We start from the raw sequence: 23981 nt of genomic DNA, 5'->3' as shown, positions 1-23981 counted from the left end.
AACAAGGATGAAAAGGGAGGTGGATGGGTGTATAAAAAAACTTTGTAAAAAAGAGCATCACTATCAGAAGGTTTGTTAATTTAGGTATGCCTGTAGACTGTGTCATTGCCATGAACAGTGCCTTTTCAAAGATAGAAAAATAATACTTGTTATGCCAAAGGAATTATAATCTAGTATGTGAATGGAGAGCTAGAATCTTTGTTGGAGGTAGGAGGAGTCCTACTATATTACTTTGCTGGAAATTTGCCTTATTCTTTTAGGACCTTGAATGAACCACGGCAGGCTGATATCCGAAAAGAATGCCTCCGGCTCTGGGGAGTGAGTACCACCATGGAATAGAGAGCTATTGTTACTTTTTCTTGCCCTCATCCTTTTTTTAATACAAGAAGAGGTTGAAGGTCCTTGCATTCAAAATATGGGCAAAATAGACTCTATCAAAGAGTTCTATCTTACCTGCAGAGATCTTGGGGCATGCTATGACAGATATTTCACTTCATTGGATTTACAGCTATTGGAACTGCCCAGCCAAAATGGCCAGTGACTATGATGGCTGGGGAATTCTGGGTATTTCAGTCCAGAAAAGAAATTTCCAAGCTCTGCGCTGTATATGGAGACCCTTGATAATCAGATGGTGTCAGTTATAAGAATGCAAAAAATGAATTGGATCAATAATCTACCTAGCTTAGCATTTTATTACTTAGTTACTTAAATGAAGTCAGTAATTATGAGTAAACAATCTTGGTGTGGTGTTGTTCTTGATTGATTAACCTAAATTATGAAATCAAGTTCTCAGCCAGCAGAAAAGGAGCCAACTAAGAAAGGGTTAATTCTAGTTGTCATGCAGGTGAGGCAAGGGATCATGTATTATTTTTGAAGAGCATTTCCTATTGGATACCTATCCCCTCATTTTTTTTCTCCTTGACTTACCCAGGAAAAGTCATAGACTTGTCCTCTGATTTTCTTGACTTTACTTTTTTTCCTCTGTCTTTCTTGGGAAGCAAAACTAAAAACTAAGGGCACCTGTGGCCTCAAGAGTCCCTCTGTGAAGCATGTGAGAGTTGTCTGGGATTGTGGCACTCCTAACAGGAACCCTGGTGGTGCAGTGGTTAAAATGCTGGTACTGCAGCCACAAGGTTGTGAGTTCGATCCCAGGGTTCGAAGGGTGACTCAGCCTGCCTTTCTTTTGTAGGTCAGTAAAATGAATAACCAGCTTGTTGGGGGCAGTTGTCTTACAGATTGTAAACCGCTTAGAGAGTGCTGAGTTAATTGATAAGCAGTATAGAAATGTAAATGCTAAATGCTTAACCAACCCACCCACCCCCGGTGCTGTAAAAACATGCACTCACCTATAGCCCTCCCCTACAGCGTCTGACTCCTCTGGAACCACTGTTGCAGTTCTGTAGCTTGAATTGATTGAGGAAGAAATAAACCTTGGTGAAACTGAAATTTACTCTGCCTCCAACCTCACTGCAGCTTAGGTTGCCGAGGTCACTATATTGCCCCAAATCGCATATCCTAATGGCAAAGTTACTGCTGTTAGCATGGACAAGCAGTCAGAAGGGGTGTAGATACAGAAGAGAAGGCTATCCTTAATTTTCCTTCCCCTTCTCCAACACAGAGGTTAGTCCACTGAGGAATCCTGATAAACACAGAGAAGGGTCACATTGCTCCCTCTCCAGAGAGAATAGGAAAAAATCAGAAGGGAGACTCTTGTTTGCAGTAAAGAGGTCTGCAGACCCAGTGACACTGACACATCTATTGGGGTTGATGATTTCTTGCTTCCACTTGGGCAAGGTTCCACTCTCATCCATTTCAGTGCCTACTCTGACTTATTCATATCCTCATAGCAACATGTCAGCATGTCAAGATTTGTCTAACTAGGCATGTTTAAGCATCCCTCCTATGGTGGACAAATATAACCTATCTCTGAGAGTCCCCTTACAAGACCCTCCTAAAGTAGTTATCACTACAGATGTCAGCCTCGTGGACTGGAGAGCTCATTTCTGGGGCCTTCTCAAATCAGGGGATTTGGAATTAAATAGAAAAGCAGCAAGCATCAACTGGATAGCTTTGTGCCCTCAGATTAGTTTGTCTTCTTTTCCAGCAAGCCCTTAGAGGAACACCTGTCCTAGTCCGAACAGACAATGAAATCACAAAATCGTATCTGATCAGATAGGGAAAAGCTCGCTCCCTCTCCCTATACAACGAAGCATGCCACCTCCTTTCCTGAACAGATGGAGATGCACTCTCTATCTCGCACCACAGCACTTCCAGGGCACTGTGAACACAGAAGCATACTTCTGCCACACAATAGGGAATGGAGACTGTACATGTCAGTCTTTTGTCAAATATTGACATGCTTTGGGAATCTGCAGGTTGAATTCTTTGCAGTAGACATAAACCACAAACTCACCAGGTATTTTACCAGGTTCCATTCTGTCAGAGCAGAACCCCAGGATGAACTGGCTGCGAGACCTACTGTATGCCTTCTCCCTGACTCCTCTAATCTGCAAAGTTCTCAGGAAGATCAGACAGGAAAAGGCAGCAGTAGTTCTCCTAACTCCACATTGGCCCTGCAGGCCTTGGATCTCCCATCTGCTGGCCTTAGCAACCTGGGAACCTCTTCTGTTTCCAGTCCTACCAACCTCCTCTACACACCTGACAACTGAATGGAGGTCTTATCTGAGAGCAGACTATCTGGAGAAGGTGATAAAAACACTTTCAGCTTCCAAATGAAGTTCCACCCTCCAGATGTATGAGACCACTTGAAAAAATTTTCTCCAATTGGCTTGGAGAAAACCTGTCTCCTGGTTCTGCTGGAGTGAAAGAGGTTTTAGAATTTTGGCAAGCAAGCCTTGACCTAGGTCTTAAACCTAACATTTTATGATGCCAAACTTCAGCTTTGGTCTGCATTTTGTCACCTAGCCAGAAGCACCATATTTCTTCCCATTCTCATGTAAAGATGTTCTTACTTGGGAAGGGGTGGTATTTCTCCACTCATTCAATTGGTAGCTCATTGCTTCCCTTCTTGGGATCTCTACAAGGTGTTGCAAGTTCTTTCCAGTCTGCTGCTTGAACCTCTAAAAACTTTTCCACTTTGGATTCTGTCCCTCAAGAATTCTACTTTTCACAGTGGCAATTATTTCAGCCAGGAGGGTCTGAGAACTAGCAGCTCTTTCTATGGACACTGTTTGCTATAAATTCAGTACTCAGACTGTTTCTGACTTGGTCTGTGTTTCATAACTAAAATAAATTCTCCTTTTCATTACTCACAGCCCATTGTTTTACCATCCTTCTGCCCTCATCTAGTCACCCTTTAGAGGAGCAATAACACAAGCTGGATCTTAGGGGAACCCTGAAGTTGTATATTAGGTGCACTAGACCATTTGAGAGAACAGAAATTCTCATTGTCTCCTTTTTGCCTGCCTCTCAAGGCAAGAGGGTGTCCCCATCTGCACTAATGAGATGGATTAAGGTATGTTTCTTCCAAGTATCTGAATCCTTTGGCTCGGTGTGACAGCATATTCTACTAGATCAGCAGCCACTTCAGCAGTCTTCTCAGCTAATGCCCCCTTGGAGGAAATTCGCAGAGCGGCAACTTGAGTGATCCCTTTTGCTTTTACAAAGCATTACAGGCTGGGTAAATTTGCCTCTGTTTGGCAGAAGGTTACTCCAGCAAGTCCTGTAGGAATACAGTGGACTTCTCCACTTTGGGGACTTTGACTTTTACGGATTTTATTAGTATGTTCTCTCTAGGAATCTCTAGGTTCTCCAGTGCAACTCTGTGGTCAAGGTCCACCAGAGGTCGTGCTGAAGGACCTAGCAATTCCTAGCGAGAATACTTCTCTAGACATTTGCAGGCCCTCCAGGCCAATTCTCTGGTCACCTTCTGGCAGATGTTGACCAAAGACCTGTGCTGGAGGACCTAGAGATTCTTAGAGAGGTGTTCTCTCAGGTAAAAATAGTATTTTTTATTTGTGGTTTGTCCACTTTCACGGAAGTCTTATGCCCCTAACCCCAGTGAATGTGGAGGGACCACTGTAATTGAATTTCTTGCCAGTTTCCCTCCTGGGATATACTAGATAATCCCCTTTCTTGAATGGTTCATTCTCAACTTGGAGAGAATGGCACCAGGAGAACTAACTGTAAAGGTCTATTTTAGTGAAGAAGGAGCCACTTCACCTATATGCAGCAAGACTATTTTTCATTTTTTTCTGAGGGTTCTTTCTGTTCATTCTTTTTTCCTTTTACTCAGCTTAGGAATAAGCTGAGGAGGAGCTAGGCATCCAGTAGAAAATACTTTTAAAAATAACACATGATCCCTTGCCTTGCCTGGGCAGTGGCTGGAATTAACCCTTTTTTGGCTAGAATGGACCTTCATGGTAAGTTCCCTAATGTGCCAGTCTTCTTTTAATATGATTATACTGTTTGAAAACTAAGACCAATTGCTTGGTATACTTCAGAGAACTCTCAGATATCCTAAAGATTTTGAATCCTATTGGCTTGAGCAATTTTCTCCACAAGAACATGAAACTTACACGGACATTATACTGCAGATGGTGCTACAGGATTAAATGAATATCACAGCTCAGTTTAGAAAAACGGTGGGGATGGGGATAAAGGTTCATACTATAATTGCTGTAGACTGTGCAGCTTGACACAGTATGAGGCTTGGATTGTGTGGGTTGTTTTTTAATGGTAATATATTTTATAGGCTAATTATTTTCATTGCATGAAAAAATATTTTTTTCTTTTTTGTGTGAAAAGGAACTGTTGATTTCATTATTCACATTTAAATGAACTACCAGAGTCTACTAGGTATTTTAGAGGTGTGTACAAAAGCAGCATGGGTAGCTTGTAATAATACTTGAAACCCCCTTCTGTGCATTGTATTCTTAAATTCATGAGGAAGAAAGAACGAGGATAACAATACTGGTGGTAGAGGAAAGTTTTGATCCAACAATAGCATGAGAGAGACAAATTCCATTAGATTTTTTCTTTATTATAAAATTTGAATCTTTCAGCTTGTGTTTGCTTCTGCTTTCTTTTCTTTTCACCTGTCTATGATGAATGTTGAGGAAAATTTAATGGAAGAAACAAATACTTCTAGATGTTAATTGCTTCTTTGACTGTACTAGATACCAGACCAGGCCCGAGTTGCTCCATCTTCTTCTGATCCCAAGTCCAAGTTCTTTGAGTTAATACAGGTGAGACATTCAGCTTTTGTTTGTTCTGTATGGTCAGATGAAGTGCTTGCATTTCATAATGAACCTGGACAAAGCAAAAATGCAAAAAGTTGCAAGATTTTGTTTTGGTTGCTGTTAGGTTGCTTCCTGAAGTGAGGTTGCTAAGGTTGTTTCTCAAGTGAGCTCACGTTGTCCTTTTGCAGTTGGATATCAACGTGAAATGTATCTGCTGTTTAAACCCTTCCTTAATCTGTGCAAAACTTGAGATTCCTCTTATTTTTCTCTTCCAAAGAGTGTGCTTATTTATTTATTTTTGCTTTTTACTATAAAGCTCACCCTGTATCCCCAAGGATCAGTGGGACAATTTTGCAATTTCTCACTTTGGGTATCTTAAGTGCAAAGGAGGCCTTTTTCAACTAAGAGGTAATCTGGAAATTGACATTTACTTTACTTCCTGAAACAATCTGGGGAGGCCCTCCAAACATGGTGAAATTGTCCCCATGACTCCCAAGGGGTGTAGGGAAGGCTTTTTAGTGGGGGGAGGACTTAAAAAATGGGGGTCCAGAAGGGATGGTTGTTGCCTTCCAAGGTCCCACAGATGCAAAAGTGGTCTCCTAATTCTCCACCCTGATGTATGTGATAAAGTCCCAGTCTTATATGTTTGTGCTTTAGGGTGCTGACATGGAGATCTTCAGTTACAGACCAACCCCTCTCATCTCAAAAAACTTGGACAAGATCCGCCCTGTATTGGATTACAGATGTATGGTATCAGGAAGTGAACAGAAGTTCCTTCTGGCTCTAGGGGTAAGTAGTGATAATTAAACATATCAGCAAGTTTCAGTAGGCCCAAAGCATTCTAAGCAAGATGACGGTTCAGTTTGGAATTTCATTAGACCTATGCTGCTGCTCTGTATGCTCTAGAATAGATACATTTTACCTTCTGGCTAATTTTTGTGGCAGTTCTGTCAGTGGATTCATTTCACCAGTCTTTGGCTAAGCCCACACCTGTAAAATAGTACTTACCTTGATCCTAATCCTGTTTGAACATACAATCATAGAATCATAGAATAATAGAGTTGGAAGAGACCACAAGGGCCATCCAGTCCAACCCCCTGCCATGCAGGAAATCTAAATCAAAGCATCCCTGACAGATGGCCATCCAGCTTCTGTTTAAAGACCTCCAAGGAGAGAGATTCCACTACACTCCGAGGGAGTGTGTTCCATTATCGGACAGCCCTTACTGTCAGGACGTTCTTCCTAATGATGAGGTGGAATCTCTTTTGCTGTAGCTTGCATCCATTGTTCCGGGTCCTAGTCTCTGAAGCAGCAGAAAACAAGCTTGCTCCCTCCTCAATATGACATCCCTTCAAATATTTAAACAGGGCTATCATATCACCTCTTAACCTTCTCTTCTCCAGGCTAAACATCCCCCACTCCCTAAGTCGTTCCTCGTAGGGCATGGCTTCCAGACCCTTCACCATTTTAGTTGCTCTCCTTTGGAAATGCTCCAGTTTCTCCACATACTTTTTAAATTGTGGTGCCCAGAACTGGACACAATATTCCAGGTGGGGCCTGATCAGAGCAGAATATAGTGGCACTATTACTTCCCTTGATCTAGATACTATACTTTTATTGATGCAGCTTAAAATTGCATTAGCCTTTTTAGCTGCTGCATTGCACTGCTGACTCATGTTCAACTTGTGGTCTACTTGGACTCCCAGATCCCTTTCACATGTAGTTTCATTCAGCCTATATCTGTGCATTTCATTTTTTTGAATTTCATTTTGTTAGCTTTGGCCCAGCTTTCTAGTCTATTCAGGTCATCTTGAATTTTGATCCTGTCCTCTGGGGTATTAGCTACTCCCCCTAGTTTGGTGTCATCTGCGAATTTGAAATGTATGCCCCCAATTTTGTCCTCCAAGTCATTGATAAAGATGTTGAATAGCACTGGGCCCAGGACAGAGCCCTGTGGGACCCCACTGGTCACTTTGCTCTAGGATGAAAAGGAGCCATTGTTGAGCACCCTTTGGCTTCGGTCAGTCAACCAATTACAAATCCATGTAACAATTGCCTTGTCTAGCCCACATTTTACAAGCTTGTTTGCAAGAATGTCATGGGGAACTTTGTCAAAAGCCTTACTGAAATCAAGATATACTATATCCACAGCATTCCCTGCATCTAACAAACTGGTAATTTTATCAAATGTTCCTTGGGATTCAAAGTGAAAGCATGTCTTTTTGATGCCCGAGGGTTTTTAAGTGCTATATATATATATTTCCATGGTTCTTTGGAAAAACTGTTGTTTTTTTAAATGTATGCCCTGTACTCTGAATCCGGATAGAATTGGGGGTAGGGTGGAGGCTGGGACAGATTGGTGGCTGGTTATATTTGCATCCTGATCCAGCAAATGTGGTGTTGCCATTTCCCCCCATTTAGTGTATGTGTGAGGTATGAGATTCTGCTCGCTGTGGTGTGTGTGTTACATTTTATTAAAATTAATGGGAATTTAATCCAGGGTTCTAGTAAAGATTTCTTGGATCAGGTTGCACTTCTAAACCCATTTACATTTAGTGTATGTATGCAACTAACTGCATATTTGAATGTCTGAGATTCTCTGCTTACTGGGCTGTATTTGTTACATTTTAATACATATTTATTGTTTTATTAAATTTTATTTAATACAGTGATCCCTCCACATTTGCAAGGGTTAGGCATGCAAAAGCAGCTGCCATATGCTAATTTTAATAGGGACTTTGATCATGCTGGTGAAATCAGTGGTCAGATCTTAGGCTGCTAGGAGGAAATCAAACTGGTGGGTAGCTGGGGTGACTGCACACATGCTTGCTTGCTTGCCCCCTCAGGCAGGCGTATGGATGAGGAAGAAGATGGGACAGGGGAATAGAAGGAGGATGGGTGAGTGGTGTGCAGATCTCTGGGCAGACATAAGGAGCAGGAGGGGAGGAGGAGTGAACCAGTGCCACAGCCCCTTCCTGCTTCCCTTGCAGTGTTGGCCTTGATGGTTCTGTATAAGGTGCAAGGGAAACTAGAAGGGGCTATGGTGCTGTGTTTCTCTCCTCCTCCTCTTCCCCCATCTTGCTCTCTTTGTCCATCTGGGGATCAATGCACCACCACCCTGCAGTCCCGTGGGTGTATGTGTCTGCCTGTCTGTCAAGAGTATTAAACACCTCCTCATTCAGTTTAGGACTCAACGGTTTAAAGTTTAAAGTCCCTTCTCTTGCTTACTCACCCAATTGGGAAGGGGGAAGAGGATGGAATTGGGGGAGCCATCCAATGGGAGTGTTGTTGGGTGGCCAAATTGACAAGAAAACAAAAAAGGCTATTAGTTGATATGGATATGTGGATATGTGTCTATTCGCATGCATTCTGGGAAGGAAAAAAGTGCACCTACTGTGGTTGTGTGACTCAAAATAATTCAATTCATTGAAGTCATGATCATGGAAGAAACACTCCTTTATACGATGCGACTTTGGGTGGAGGAAATGTATGACTTTCAAGAACTGATTTGAGTTAGGATTAAAACGGGTGTGTGTAACCATAACATAGTCAAACTGGGACAGGATAGTGTGCACTGGAGCTGGATTATAGCCCTCATGTGGGTTCAGCCCCTCTTTATCTTTCGAGCACTTATGCCTTGTTTAATAAATGAGTTAACCACATGTACTTGCCTACCTCATATTTTATTCTAATAATCATTTTTTTCTTTTGTGGCATTTATTGTGTCACTTCTGAAGAGGAGAAGCTTGTTTTAAACAAGCTGAATAATGCTTTGCACTCCCCCCCCCCCCCCCCCGCTGCTGAAAGTCCTTTTGGATACTTCATTGTAAAGCACATCCCACTGTGGAAAAGACTGTCTTGTCTCTCTGTCATCCCAGTACTAGCCACATTCAAGACTGTGTGGCTTCCTTGGTGAATTTGCTTGCTTCCTGATCTTACTGCCTTCCTCTTTGTTTACATGCAGAAGTCTCAGATATATACTTGGGCTGGTCGCACATCAGATCGCTGGAATAAACTGGACCTGAAAACAGAATTGCCACGGGACACCCTTCTGTCTGTGGAGATCGTTCATGAACTGAAAGGCGAGGTCAGTTTTTCCTTTAGAAGGGGATTGTTTTCTTCCAAATGAGTGCATTTGACAGGCTAGGGCTTCCTGTAAAGAAGGTTGCATTGAATGACCCTTCTTCTTTGGATGAACTTCAAGTTGAAATTAAGACCATGGATACTCTGGGACATAGTAAGTGCCTCTAAGCCAAAGATTCAGAAGGGGAAGTCCACCAGTTCTTTATCTTGTTCTGTTGTAGATTTATTATTCTGTGAAGATACCACATAATAGTTTCTTATTTAGTAATAGGGAATTATTTTAAATATCTGAAAAATTAAGTATATAGCTGAGGGCTACGTAGGCCAGAACTGGGGAACATGGGGCTGTCTGAAGTTGTTGGGCCCCACCTCCCATCATCCTTTACCATTGGCTATGCTAGATAGGGTTGAATTGCAGTCCAAAAGCATTTTGAGGGCTTCATACATGAGAACATGTATAATCCATAGAAGGTGGTTATTTTGTGGGGAGAATTTGATAGAGGTACTTTTAAAAAAATTCTGCAGTTTCTGTCACCAAAGAAGCAGGCATGCTCAGATACATGTGTCCTACTCAAAAAGTATGGTAACATTTTGTGTGGTACCCATTTTCCTGTATTTAGGGGAAAGCACAGCGAAAAATTAATGCCATACATATCCTGGATGCCTTGGTACTAAATGGCAGTGATGTCAGAGAACAACATTTCAATCAACGGTAAGTAGAGCTTGATGAAATAATATAGCTGCTTATGGCCCATTACAGACCGGCTAGAAAGTACGCGCGGAGCGCGTACTAGGGTTAGAAAGGGGCGATGCTTCTGCACCCCCCCAACCCTAGTGCGCGCTCTGCTTGCACAAAATGAGGACATCACGGCTGCGCTGCCCCTATACAGGGTGGCGCGGACGTGACGTCCTCGCTCCGCACCAGGGCGCTTAGTGCGCCCTTAGCGCGGAGCAGGAAGGAGCTCCGTTTCGGAGCTCCTTACAGGTTTGGTCCGCTGGGCGCAGCCTTCACACAGCTGCGCCCAGCGGACCAAAGGAGAAAGGGGCCAAGTGGCCCCTTTCTCCTCCTCCCCGCCTCCGCGGGGTGTCCTTGGGGCTTGAAGCCCCAGGGACACCCCTTTTCAGGCTGCGGGGAAGGGGCCTTTTGCCGCTTCCCCGCAGCCCGAAAAGCGGCGGATCGGGGCCTCAGCGGCTGCCGCTCTGGACACTGAGGCCCTGATACAGCGGGGAAAGGGGCGGGTGCAGCCCGCCCCAAACAGGCGGTTTGTAACCCGCCTATAAGTATTTTGCAAAGTGATAATAGTATTTGTGCTGGTTAAACAACTACTGTTTTTTCAGCAGAGTACCTGAAGTAGACTGGAAGGACTTGTGAGAGGAATCTAGCTTCAGAATGTGACACACCAGCTTTCCCCAACCCAACATCCTTCAGAGATAGGGACTGTAATTTCCACAATCCCTAGTCAACATGACAGTGATGACTGTTATAGTCAAATATCACTGGAATGTGCCAGGATGGGAGAAAGTGTGGTACAGATTTTCTTGGTCTCCAGTCACAGTGCAGGAAACTTAGTGGTGATGAATGCAATTTTTTCACAAAGCAAATCTTAAAAATTGGGCATAGATCAGGACCAAAGGAAGCTTTTTACTGAGAAAGTGCTAATAGCCCTGCTTACTTTGCCCCTAGAGTTTTAATAAATGAGTGGAATGGTTACATTACTAAGTCTTCAGAATTGTTACTGAATAAATATACCCAGTAAAAGCTAGGTAGAACTATTCCATGGGGTATAATGTTCTTATTTCTAGAACCACAAACTGTAGAAATCTTTCTTTTTGTTTTCAGAATTCAGCTAGCAGAGAAGTTTGTAAAAGCTGTATCTAAACCTAGCCGGCCAGATATGAACCCAATCAGGTGAATAAAATCTCTTGGATACTTTATGGCTTCTGGGACTTGGGGTGATTTGGGGTGGGTAGAGCCATGATGGGCCTCACATATTAATCTCAATATTCAAAAGCTGGCAAAGCTGATTGTTAAGGCTGCTTCTGAGAAATACTGTTTGAGATCAGTTTGTCAAGATACTGTATTAGTGACCCAGGTGCTGCCTACACAATTCTATTTCTGTGTCCATGGGCTGTAACCTCTGCAGAGGCCAGAGGAGGTAGATGAGCCAAGCCACAGGAAAGAGTAATCTGTTCAGCACCAAATATCACCTTTGAAGCAGACTGTGTGCTGTAGAGAGGTTATGCCTCTTCAGTTTTTATATTTTTCTTTTCTTTTTAAATGATAGGCAATTTAACTTGTGTGGAGCTTGCTGATTGCTACCATATTTTCACAATCCAGTTTAATTTTCTGTATAGGAGCTACTTTAGATTTCTATATTTTTCTCATACTTAGACTGACTTAGAATAAATTTATGGCAAGATAGCCAGTAACAGTTCTGTTCTCACCCAGCTGACCATCAACCACCTGAAGTCACAAGTGGTGAGGCTAACCCTAAATGTTCTGTTCAGAGCTGTAATTCCTTAGAATGCTCTGATGACTTTAAAATGTTTTAAGATTTGAATGTATAACTAATGTAGCATAATTTTAAATTGATGTCTAATTTATTGGTCTTTTCCCCAAATCTTCTCCTCATGCATGATGTCTAGTAATTTCATTTTTAAAAGGATGGGCTTTTAGGAGTCTGGCAACCAAGTAAGGACTTTAAATGCAGTCTCAGCAACAATTTTGTAGCTTTCCTGTCATTTTGGAATATTTAGTTTAGAAGACCATGTATACCAACTCTAGTTCCAGCTAGACTTACACGTTAACCATATTTTGAACTTTTCTTGCCAGAGTTAAGGAAGTATACAGACTAGAAGACATGGAAAAGATCTTTCTGAGGTATGTTCTCAGAAAATGTGGACTTCTTATTATACTTATTCATAACTTACATTCCTGCCCCACTTTTTCTTCAGTGTGCTCAGGCTTGTGTATATGGGCTTGTCCTCTCTATATGTTATCCCTGCAAAAACTGTGTGAAGTATGTAAAGCCTGAAAAAGGGTAGTTGGCTCAAAGTGACATCCAGTGGATTATTCTGCCAGTTGAAAAGTGGGGTGATTATAACTATGCTGATAGCAAAGATCCACTCTTTTAAAAAAAAATTACTACTGGAATAATGGTTTGGCTATTGAAGGGAAACGTACTTGGTTTCCTGTATCCAACTCTACTAATGCTGCAGAGCATTTTATTTTTCTCTTTATTACATGCAACAGTGCCTTTTAGTTGAAATAATCATGTTTTACATTATGGGATTCATAGATAGTACTAACATACTCAGCCATTTTTAAACTTGCTGTTTTTTAGACCTTAAAATCTTTTTAATGGTAGATTTTCCCACTTTGCAAAGCTCTCCACTGAGTCTTCTGATGGGTTATGCTACATTCTTCTAAATAGTTTCTGGAGCTCTTTATCAAACTGAAAGTTCGTGATCACCTTTATTCAAGGCTTCGTTATTTCATTTGCCACTTGTCATGGCAAGCATTGAAACCAGCCTTTGGCAAGTGCCTCCAGTCCCAGGAAAGAAGTAATCCCTAGGACTTGCTTGGGATCTGCACTTTGTGGGTGCCTGGAATACACAGTGAGTGGATTGGCCCAGATGTCATACTGGTGTCTTGAGGTGCAGCATTAATCAGAGACAGCAGCCTTTCCCTTCAATGGTCCTGGCAACCTAGCCAAAACAGGGAAGCTAGAATGCCCACCAAAACCAGCTAAATTTTTTGGATCCTCTCCTTTTTATCTTGGTTGTTTTCTAAGGGTGGATCACTGTTACTATTGAGAGAGAATTAGAAATTGTGCTAGCAATTTGAACAAACCTGAGCTGATACCTGAACAGAAATTTGAGCTGGACCAGTTGCTCCAAGTTTCTGACACCTATGGTTTATGAATGTACTGTTTAACACACCATTTCTATATTTTTTGGTCCCTCAGGTTAGAGATGAAGATTATTAAGAGCTCAGGTGGAATACCCCGGCTGTCTTACACTGGGCGTGATGACCGGCACTTTGTACCCACAGGGTTGTACATTGTTCGGACAGTCAGTGGTAGGTCATATTCTGTCTGCTTTGACATTCAAGTTCATAGTCTGGAATACGCACACTTTGCTTGTAGCAATGTTACTGAAAATTATTGGGAGACTTTTAAATTGAAGCTTTTGTTTTAAGAAAAAATTAAACTGAGCTTTTTCTTATTACAAGAATATTTGTTCAGTTATAATAATAATAAATAATAAAAGGTCTATTTCTAGCCCGCCTTATCACAGAGAATCTGGGCGGGTTACAACAGTAAAATACATCAAAGTTACAATAAAATCCAAAAAAGAAAAACAAATCAATCTCTATGCCCACCCAACAGTCAACATGAATTTTTCAGGAAAGGTAAGTGAGTAGGGAGTAGTTTTTAAAATGCTCTTCTCTATGGATAGTTCCTCTATGCATTTCTCCGATTGTAAATGTGATATTCGAGTTGGCCAAAGCAGCAGTAGTTTGCACATAGGATCTTTTGAGGGAAATAATAGGAAAAAAAATAAAATAAAATGTGGGATCTTGTTTTAGTGTCCCTACAATGCATGAGTGAGGATGTTGGCCTGCATACACACATGCACACACACACTTATTTTGTGTTTCTGTATTTTGTTTCTGGGCATAATTCAAAGTGCTTTTTAAATAATAAACTAATAAAACTTTTATTTATACCTTGCTTTTTATTAAAACAATCAAAGCGGTTTACAACAGTTAAAATAGTACATCCATGTATACAAAGCATCCCCCATTAAAAAAGACTAAACAATATAAGATTTAAAATTACTGTACATAACTTAAAAACCAATAACCATGGCAGAGTCATCACATATATGTGGGAGAATCACCACATGGCTGAGTAGTGTGTTTTGGAAAAGTCTGCCCGAAAAGATCCATCTTGACAGCTTTCTTGAAGCTGTCTAAGTTGGTAATTTGACGGATCTCGTCTGGCAGGTGATTCTATAGACTGGGAGCGGTTGCAGAAAAGGTCCTCTGGGAAGTCACAGTCAGTCTGGTTTTTATAGGTTGCAATAAATTCTTCCCAGTCTGAGGATCTGAGTGTACGGAGCGGATTATATGGAAGTAGGCAATCTCTTAGATAAGTTGGGCCCAAGCCATGTAGGGCTTTAAAAGTGATAACCAACACCTTGTACTGTGCCTGAAAACTAATAGGCAGCCAGTGGAGTGACTTTAGTATTGGTGTTATATGGTCACTCCTGGATGTTCCAGTAATCAACCTGGCTGCCACATTCTGTACCAGTTCAAGTTTTTGTACTAGGCACAAGGGTAGCCCCATGTAGAGCGCATTGCAAAAATCAAGTCTTGAAGTTACCAGTGCATGTACTACAGTTTCGAGGTCCCCCGGTTCTAGGAAAAGGTGTAGCTGGCATACCAGCCAAAACTGATAACAGGTGCTCTTGACCGTCGCATTCACCTGATTTCTCAGGTGAAGCGACGAATCAAGAAGCATCTCCAGATTGCAAACACAATCATTTGAGGAGAGCGTGAACCCCTCTAGGATTGGAGGTTGCAACCCGATATCTGGTTTGGGACCCCCGACTGTGAGTACCTCCATTTTGTCTGGATTCAGCTTGAGCCTGTTTTCCTTCATCCAGTCCATTACTGCTTCAAGAGACTGATTGAGTGGAGAAATGCCATCTGTCATCATCGCCGATGCCCAAGACATAATAATAAATAATAAAATTTTATTTATATACTGCTTTTCCAACAGATCAAAGCGGTTTACAAAGATGCATAAACAATGACATAAATAATTACATTAGCAAATATACAACTAAAATTCAACCCCTTACCTTAACTACTGTTAAATTAATCAAAATACAATTAAACTAAGAATATTAAAGTCTATTAATATATACTCCCACCCCAATATCAAATATACAAATACAATAACAGCAGCAAAAAACTCATTACAATACAATAAAATATAAAAAAGATAACAATTAAGACAATACTATTAAATATTATCAAATACTATCAGACAATGCTATCAGATTCTAACAACCACCTTGTACTACTATATCCTCCAGCTGTTATAATATTAGTTCATGTTGACTTGGAGGCTTCACTGGTGAGCCGGCTGTGAAGGGTGCTGCTCCCACCAGTCCCTGCCTCCTCACAGCTGCGCATGATTTTGTTGGCGCTGGGGCTGGAGTACTCTTGTGTCCTGGCTGGCTTGGAGGCTTCACCGGTGAGCCGGCTTTGAGGGGTGCCGCTCTCACTGGTCCCTGCCTCTTCACAGCTGTGCATGTTGGTGCTGCTGCTGGCACTGGTCGTCTGGGGATGCAGCTAGCAAGGTGGTTTTAAAGGAGCCGCTCTCACCTGGTCCCTCTCCCTCCTCAGTCACCTCAGCCGCTCTGGTGCTGGCACTGGTCTTCTGAGCCAAGTGGGGATGAAGCTAGCAAGGCGGTTTTAAAGGAACTGCTCTCACCTGGCCCCTCTCCCTCCTCAGTCACCTCAGCTGCTCTGGTGCTGGTGCTGGCACTGGCCTTCTGAGACAAATGGGGATGCAGCTAGCAAGGTGGTTTTAAAGGAGCCGCTCTCACCTGGCCCCTCCCCCTCCATGGAAAAATATATTTGGGTATCAGCGTACTGATAACACCCCGCCCCATGTCCCATTCAGCCCTACATGGCTCAGGTCCAAGCTATTTGGCAGACTGTGTATCTCCCTGTATGAGTCAGCTCAGCCTCTGAGGCCATCAGGAGAGGCTCTTTTCTCAGCCCCACCACCATTGCAAGCACGAGAGAGGGGTCTTTTCAGTAGCTGCCCCTAGACTCTTGAACTCCCTTCTCAGGGAGGCCAGAATGCCCACCCCCTTGTTGTCTTTCCATCATCAGGCTAAGACATTTTACTCATGCTTTTAAATCAGAAAGTATTTAAAGAACAGGCTGGGGCTGTTGTACTCTTTTTAACTGCTTTTATCTTTTCTAAACTGCATTTTATTAGCAAGTGATTTCTTGTAATACTATAATTTAATTTATTTTAATACTCTGTTTTGTATATTTTTAATTGTATATTTTTAATTGTACTGTTCATTTAAATTGTAAGCTGCTGTGAGTCCCAATTTTGGGGGAAAAGCAGGATGATGGTGGTGATACACGTTTTGTTTGTGTTCTGCTCCCTTTAATTTCTTTAATTTTTCTTCACAGATCCTTGGACCATGGCATTTAGCAAAAATTCTTACAGGAAATTTTTCTACAACAAGACAACACAGAACGCCACATATGTGCTGCCTCCAGAATCTGTTGCACCATTTCAGTGAGTACTATCTAGTTGATACTGCCAGGTTAATCCAGGAGAACAGGCCAGTAGTGGCATAATATCACTACTGTAGTACAGGATCACTTTCTACTCTCATTTTAACTGTGTAGAGGTAACCTACTGTGGTCCACAGAATTGACCTTTCCAGGCCTTGCACTTTAAATTATGAAAATATTCTGAAATCTTTCACAGTCACATCTGCTTTGAAATCACTGAGGGGAAGAGGAGGCTTACTCTCCCAGAAACTCAATGGGGATTCCTGCTTTGGTGTCATGAAGCAGCACTCATTTGCTTTTGTGTCTCAGTGATGTGATTGGGGTCATTGCTCAGGAGCTGTCATTAATAGCACTGAAACAGTGATTCAAGGAGATGGAAATAAGGCACATGGTTTTGGAAGAATGCATGTGTCATGAGGTGAGCATAATGTTAGATGTGGTATGATAGCCTTCACAGTAGGAATGCTAGGATAGATCTAGATTCTTAGTCAGCTTCTATTCTTTTGTAGCAAAAGATGAAACAAAAGTAAACCTTTTACATCTGTTTGGGAATAGTTCTGTCACATCTCTACTGTCCCTTCTTCTTTGGTACCCTGCCCCATGAGCTATAAGCTTGCTGTTTTATCCATTTTAATAAATAATAAATTTAATAAAGCTTTCCCCGTCTATAAAGGGGACAATGTCCACAGGACTGTATCACAGTCATAAGGCCTATCAGTAATGTTTGCTACATTGAATACAGAAGAATTGTAGTTTATCCGAAGCTAAGAGGGTGAAGAGGAGGATTAACAGCTTTTGTAAAAATATGGATTGGGCAGACAATGAGGGTCTCATTCTCAAGATTTTTTTTAATCCTATGAAAAAAGCCAGCTTAGTTCTCAGATCTGAAAGTACTTGAGACCTGGGAACTCCTATCAACTTGCTTCTCATCTCCCACTTCTTTTTCACTGAAGGATTTAGAGAGAATCTGTGGGAGCCCTATATTTAAACTTCCTTTTGTCAGCTTGCTATGCAGGCAGCAAACAGCAGCTCCCCCTTTCCCACATTATCTCATGACAGCATTTCAGCAGAAATCTCAAGGATGACTCTAAAAATGGGAAGGAAGAGGCTTATGCGTGACTTTGATAATGGATGTGTTGCATTATCATTTGGGAGCATTAATGTGACTGTAATTAGACACTGATCTATTTTCTTGTCACAATGCTAATACAGCTCTGTTAGAATAGCGTAGCAAAATAGACTGTGAATATTAAATGCCAGTAATTGTTGGACTCGAAGGCTGCCATGTCTGTGGGCAATTAGGTACTCAGTATTTCTTCAGAGTGATAGCACTTTTAACTAGGAGGAGAATCTGAGTTTAACAATCTGTCACTGACCAATGGAACAGATTCAAGAGAAGGATTTTTAAAATAAGAACTGAATGGACCAAATATCTTTATCTAAAATTCTAAACTTCCTGAGCAGTCAGGAATTACTGCAGCTTCTGCTGTGCATGTTCTGTTTGTTTTACCCTTCTGAAGTCTCTAGTAGGGTCTTTTATAAACTGTTATGAGATTATTTTTCCATACCATCTCAGAAGCCTGAAAAAATGTTCTGTTTTCTCTGTGTTGGTTTTAAATCATATAGCTAATGGGCACTGACTTTTAACATTTGCAGGCTATGGTACATCTTCAGTATGACGACTATTCCTAGTCTGTAATTGGCATACACCCACCCAGGCACAATACAGAGGCATGGCCATAGTACAAATGAAATACTGTATGTTATTTGCTGCATCTCAGTACTAAGAAGCAGCAGAAGTTGAACATGTGTGGGTTACTTGCGTAGTTACCTTGGCAGTAAGTAAGGAGACTTACGCCCAGTAGAGGCTGGTGCAAAGCACTGGCCTGGGGCCGATTTTATGGTTACGGAGGGCTGGGTGTCCATATGCACCCAGCCCTACTAGCAGTGCCTGTGCACCATCTTGTCATGGTCCTGCCCACATGGGGCCCGTGACGACGAGGCACGGCTGTCCGTGCACCCAAATGGTGCTTGCCTGAAGTGGTGGCGTCTTGGCGTGTGAGCACCATTATGGGGTTCCTAAAAAGAAGCCGCTCTAGGCAGCTTTTTTAAAGGGAGTGCGTTGGTGCCGCCCCGTGCGTTTGGTGCAGTACCGACAAGGGACAAAGACGGGCGGCATGGAGCTGTCCATCTGTATCCTCCCTTAATGATATAAAAGGGCCAGTAGTTAAAGATGTAGCCTGTAGGTCTCAGATACTTTCACCTTTGACTGAGCTTTAGCTGGGCCACATTCTAGTAGATTTTTTGTAGAAAATTCCAATGGAGAACATCTTGCACTGGCCTTATTTTAAGTGTTCAATTGAAAAGGGTAGTGGGATAGTGCAGTAGTAATTAAGGTGAGAAGTCAATATGCCCACCTCCAGTTTCCTTGCTCACCCATAGTGGCAGCAAAAGGACAAGGGAATCATGCTTGAGTACCATTGTTACTAGAATACAGTATGACCCTTATATCAGCAGGACTGGTACCTGCGGTTTCACTGACTTCTGTCTCAGAAAATATTGTTTCTCTATGCATTGGGAGGTCCTCTAATGCAATTCTCTGGTCAACTTTCACTGAAAATATGGGGTTCACTATTACTGTGATTTTCACTATCTGTGGTAAGTTTGGGAACATAACAACTGTGGTTATGGGAGTCGTACTGTACTAGATTTTGCAAAGTAACCAAACATAATAATGTGAAAAAGTGTGCATGGTTTTTGGGATTTGTTGTTATCAGTCAGGCTTTGTTGCTTGCGATTTTTCTGCACATAATCTAGGTTTCTCAGAGACCCTCTTATATTTCCTGTGAACATGAACATTCTGCCAAATGAAGGTTAATTATAAAAACTGCTTTATTCTGTGAGTCAGGATAATTTAATCTGACACCAACCATCCTGATCTGCAGTGCCTCTCTAGCAATTCAAACAGAAGCCTTTGCCTGCCTGCTACCAGGATTTGTTCAGCTGGAGATGCTAGGGAGCGAAGGGAATTATTTGCAATCTTATGTACCTCTTATTACCTTGGTCATGGTGGCCGTCCTTATTTCTGTCTGCTTTGTCCACAGCATTTGCTACTTCAATCGCCTCTTCTGGGAATGGGGGGATGGTGTCAAAGTACATGATTCTCAAAAAAGGGAAGATCCAGAGAAGTTGTCCAAAGAAGCTGTTCTGTCGTTCATCAGGCAACATTCGCCCTATGACCAGTCTGTCATCAAGTCCTGGGGGACAGGGAGTGAACCTGGATTGGAATCAGCAGCAGCAGATTAGCATGAGTTTCTCCAGCCACTTACAGTGATCCATGGAGGACTGTTGCCAGAGGAAGCTGGGTCAAGGGGAAGGAACTCAGTGGGAAACAAATGAGACAAGGCGGCCAATTGCAAAACAGCACTGTACATATGCACCTGCTCCTGGCAGTTTTTGCTGCTGGTATTACAGAGGTAAGACTCCTGTATCAGTGGAAGTTGCTCTGAATTGATGCCCACCATACCTTCCTAGGCTCCTTCCCACCCCTGTGCTTTGAACACTTTGCATTTGGATTCCACATAGCAGATAGCACAGCAAAACTAAAGAAGCATATGCACACAACTCCACAGTGTCATCTGTAAGGCGTGAGGACCACATGGCTGCTGATGGAGCTGCTGAAGGGTGGGTGGGAATGTGGACAGAAAGGAGAGGTAGCTTTTAATGACTTCATTTTGCTGCTTGGTTTCTTCCCCCCCCCCCCCCCCCCCCGGGTATGAGCCAAACATGAGTTTACTGGGAAATTTTTATTCTTGCCCTGTCTGTGGACATGGCTCTGTTCTTGAGAATTCTAGCGATGTCTTGGCAGGAAGAAAACAAACAGATGGAGTTCTTGATTGTTATAGTTTGGTGTACCTACTGCCAGCAATGACATGTAGGTCTGGTTTTATGTTTCTATGCAAAGTAAATGTGTTATGCTCATTCCCACTGTTCACCTTCCAGTTTGCAACTCCAAGTAGTTTTCTTTAATGGAATCCACATACTCTCACTATATTGAGACCCTTGGTCTGTGCTTGAGGCATGCTTAGCAGTTTTCTTTTGTTCCGAGTTGGGGAACTGCAGAGCTGAGAACAATGATGGTCTTTGAGAGATGTGTGGTTTAGGTTGAAAGAAAAAAGACTCTTGCATTTAAACTAGCCAACCCTCTTGCAGAGAGGGCATTTTCATTGTCGTTTTTAATTCTTAAAATAAGCATAGAAACTTCTATGTGTTTAGATTGAAAATCCTGTCTTGGGCAAAAGCACATAAACAAGTGTTGTCCAATACCCATGATATATCCTCTGCTTTTGTATTTCAGCATTTGGTTTCTTGGGTGCAGGGAACAGAGTGTCAGTAGGAGCAGGACTGTGCTTTTCCCATATTGTAACTTCATTTAGAATGGAAAGAAAACATACATTCTGTGTTTTCTAATTGAGCCAGCCAGTAACAAGCTACAAAGGGTTGACAAGTCAGTAGAGATACTAAAGTATTTGTCCATGTTGGCAAGAAGGGATAATTTATCAGTGTGTGTGGTGTGGTGAGGCTGAGTTGTCTCAGTTGTGCCTTAATGAAAACCATGAGGACTCCTGTTGCAGAAGGCACCATCCAAGTCATAACTCCCCTCATATGAAAATGGAGAGCCAAAGAGACCCAATGTTCAAATGTGGAGAAGTACAATCAACTGAGTAAGGTGCAGCTTCAACCAAACTAAACTATCCATTTTAAAGCCCATACAAACCTCTTTGTAAGTAGTACCTGTATCTTGTTTCTGTTTGTTGTATTTAAGAAAACTCAGGCAAGTTAAATTGGTCCATCCTTTTATCCTACTGTACTTTGGGCACAAGGTCAACATGCATCCAGACTTCATTTTTGCCAGTGTTTTGCATCATTGGCCCATTTCATTAGAAACTGGAAAAATGAGAAATGAAGGAATTCTACTTTGAAATTTAAACCTGCCCTTTTACAAGTGCTGAAGTCTGTGGATCAAGCATGGGGATATTTTATATTAGAACATGGATGGGCCAGCCCTGGAAATCGCAGTTGCATTCCTGCCCCTGCCCCAGACCTGTAGGCTTCACACTCACCACAAACTAAAACTGCCTGGATGTAAACTTCTGTTTTTATAAAAACACTCTTGGGCCACACTTTATTTATCTCTACTGTAACTAGTGTTCCTTGCCTGTAGGACTGGGAATCACAGTTAAATCCCCAGTATAATTTTGGAGTCAAGATACGTTCATTGTAAGGTATATTAGGGTCTGACTGTTTCAAAACCTATTTATTTAAAATCCATGTACATGAAGAGGACAAAATACATTAATGAAAAGCAGAAACATTTAATTTCAGTACTGAAGATGGCTTCTCTCTGGTAATTCAGAACAGACATGGCCATTGTATGGATAGAATATTAAAAAGACTGGGTCTGTCCCTGTGGATAATCTAACCTGTTCTCACCTGTCTTTTTTTAAACTAGCCTGTGGGGGAGAAGGTCACACTCAATGAGATGCATGTTGACAGAACATGTTTTGTGAAGTCCTGTATCATTTGTGGTTATTCCCCTTCTCTTTTTGTCTGTGCCTTGTCAATACCTCCATTATAATTCCAAAATATCCATTCTTGGCTCAAATGAATTTCCTGAACTGTTCTAAGAAAAACGCAACTCTGGCCTGAACATTTTATAAACAAATAGTGTGACAAATGGGACTCTGCCCCTCTAAACTATGTGTAGTAGGACAAACTAAATACTGGATTTATCAGACCTAGATTAGCGTAACTCATTCTTTTTAATGCCTGTCCTGCACATGCAAGGATCCAGACTTAGAGGTCTTTTTTAAAAAAAGAGGATAAACCAGTTTTCTATAGTTGCTTTTTAGCTCCTTAAAAACAGTGTAGTATGTAGCAAGTAGGTAGTCAAGACCAATTTCAGCCTAATTAAATGTGAATAGTATATTTTTAGTTTCAACTTGAGTATTTTTATTCACAAAAACTGAGCAAAAATTAAAAAATGTTTTGTTGCTTTTAAAATAAACGTGAAACATGCAATTAGCCAACTAAAACTTCCTTAGCTTCAGGACACCTGGGACTTTGCAGCATGGCTTAGCCATATCATTGTCAACTACTCTAAGGCAAAGCAAGATTCAGAAACAAAGGTATTTCTTTAGAGAAATAATGAATTTTTGAACTTTTTCTTTCAGGCCAGAAAATTTGCTGACAGGGTAAATTAAAATTAGTACCAAAGCTACAACTGCAATGTTTCTACCTTGAAAAGCACACTTTGAGTATAGCAGCATCCCAAGTTATATATGAAATAGATTAATGAGCCTACTGTTGGTTAAAGTGTATGTTTCCAGACATTAAAGCACAGTGACACACATTTTAAAAAAACATTGGCTTATAAATGATTTGGATTATATGCAATCCAGCAAGACTAGATTGCACTTCCAAAAAATCTAAACCAGTTCTATTAATGTATAGTAATGTAGATTTTGATGCCTCTAGTGATTGACCCCATCTGTGCATGTCTAGTAGTTCAGATGGGAAAAAAAAAGACATGTATAGCTGAGAAGCATCAGAATGCAGTCAAAAGGATGTGGCCAAGCAACAAGAGGGCAAACATTTTTAAAGATGAAGAATATACCAAACCATTTTAAGCAGAGAAATCTTTGAATTTTTGTGTACTGAGGTTAAAGGAAGTCTGAAAAGGGGGATGGGGTGGGTGGGGAGAAAACCATTTATACAATACTCAAGTGAATGAAGTAGGCACACACGGAATGATTAACAATACATGTAATTGGCCAATCAAAATGCCTTTATTAGACTTGCTCAAAATTAGTGCTGTCTCAGATCAAAAGTCACTACATGAACTCTGTGTTTACACCCACCCCTCTGCCCAGTGTACATTATAGATCAGGTCAAATCTGAGCTTCCTCATAACAGTACTCTAACATATTTCACATAGTTATTGTTAGGATAAAATGGGGGATGCTGGGTAGGGAAGAATAATATACAATGCTGTTACCCCCAAGAGATAAATGAAATGAAATTAGGAAAGATATAGTTGAGGTTCCATGCATTCCAATAGCCTTTTAGAAGATCTCAGGCTGCAATTTTGTACACATTTAGTTAGGTGTAAGTCCCACTGAACTCACTGGCAGTTACTTCTTTGTAGATATATGTGTGATTACATTGTTGGTGTATATGGAACAATTCCCTGCGGAGGGAGGAAAAACCCTTTCACGCACAGAAGATTACTAGTAGGATGGAGAGAAGGAAACCAGTAAAACTGTCTTTAAAATGTGTAGATCATGCAAAGCTCAATAAAA

General features: G+C 41.5%; 1 protein-coding gene across 3 annotated transcripts in view; it reads left to right on the top strand.

Annotated features, from left to right (window-relative positions):
• The window catches only part of CMTR1 (cap methyltransferase 1), an 88486-nt gene that overhangs the window by 29879 nt on the left and 34626 nt on the right, over positions 1-23981 (top strand). For 2 of the 3 annotated variants that reach the window (XM_089529605.1, XM_089529607.1), the window contains 10 exons: positions 261-318; positions 5139-5207; positions 5859-5990; positions 9166-9288; positions 9905-9996; positions 11125-11193; positions 12118-12165; positions 13253-13365; positions 16513-16621; positions 19725-22102. In XM_089529605.1, the coding sequence (XP_089385731.1) occupies positions 261-318; positions 5139-5207; positions 5859-5990; positions 9166-9288; positions 9905-9996; positions 11125-11193; positions 12118-12165; positions 13253-13365; positions 16513-16621; positions 19725-19926 (1015 nt within the window). In that variant the 3' untranslated portion in view covers positions 19927-22102. Of the gene's footprint in view, positions 1-260; positions 319-5138; positions 5208-5858; positions 5991-9165; positions 9289-9904; positions 9997-11124; positions 11194-12117; positions 12166-13252; positions 13366-16512; positions 16622-19724; positions 22103-23981 lie in introns of those variants that run through there. The other variant, XR_016281702.1, reaches the window with a different exon arrangement.

Source organism: Sceloporus occidentalis, unplaced genomic scaffold (genome assembly GCF_023333645.1).
Source record: "Sceloporus occidentalis isolate IW3139 unplaced genomic scaffold, rSceOcc1.0.p SCAF_6, whole genome shotgun sequence".
NCBI classification, from domain to species: domain Eukaryota; kingdom Metazoa; phylum Chordata; class Lepidosauria; order Squamata; family Phrynosomatidae; genus Sceloporus; species Sceloporus occidentalis.
This window is presented reverse-complemented; position numbering and strand designations above follow the sequence as displayed.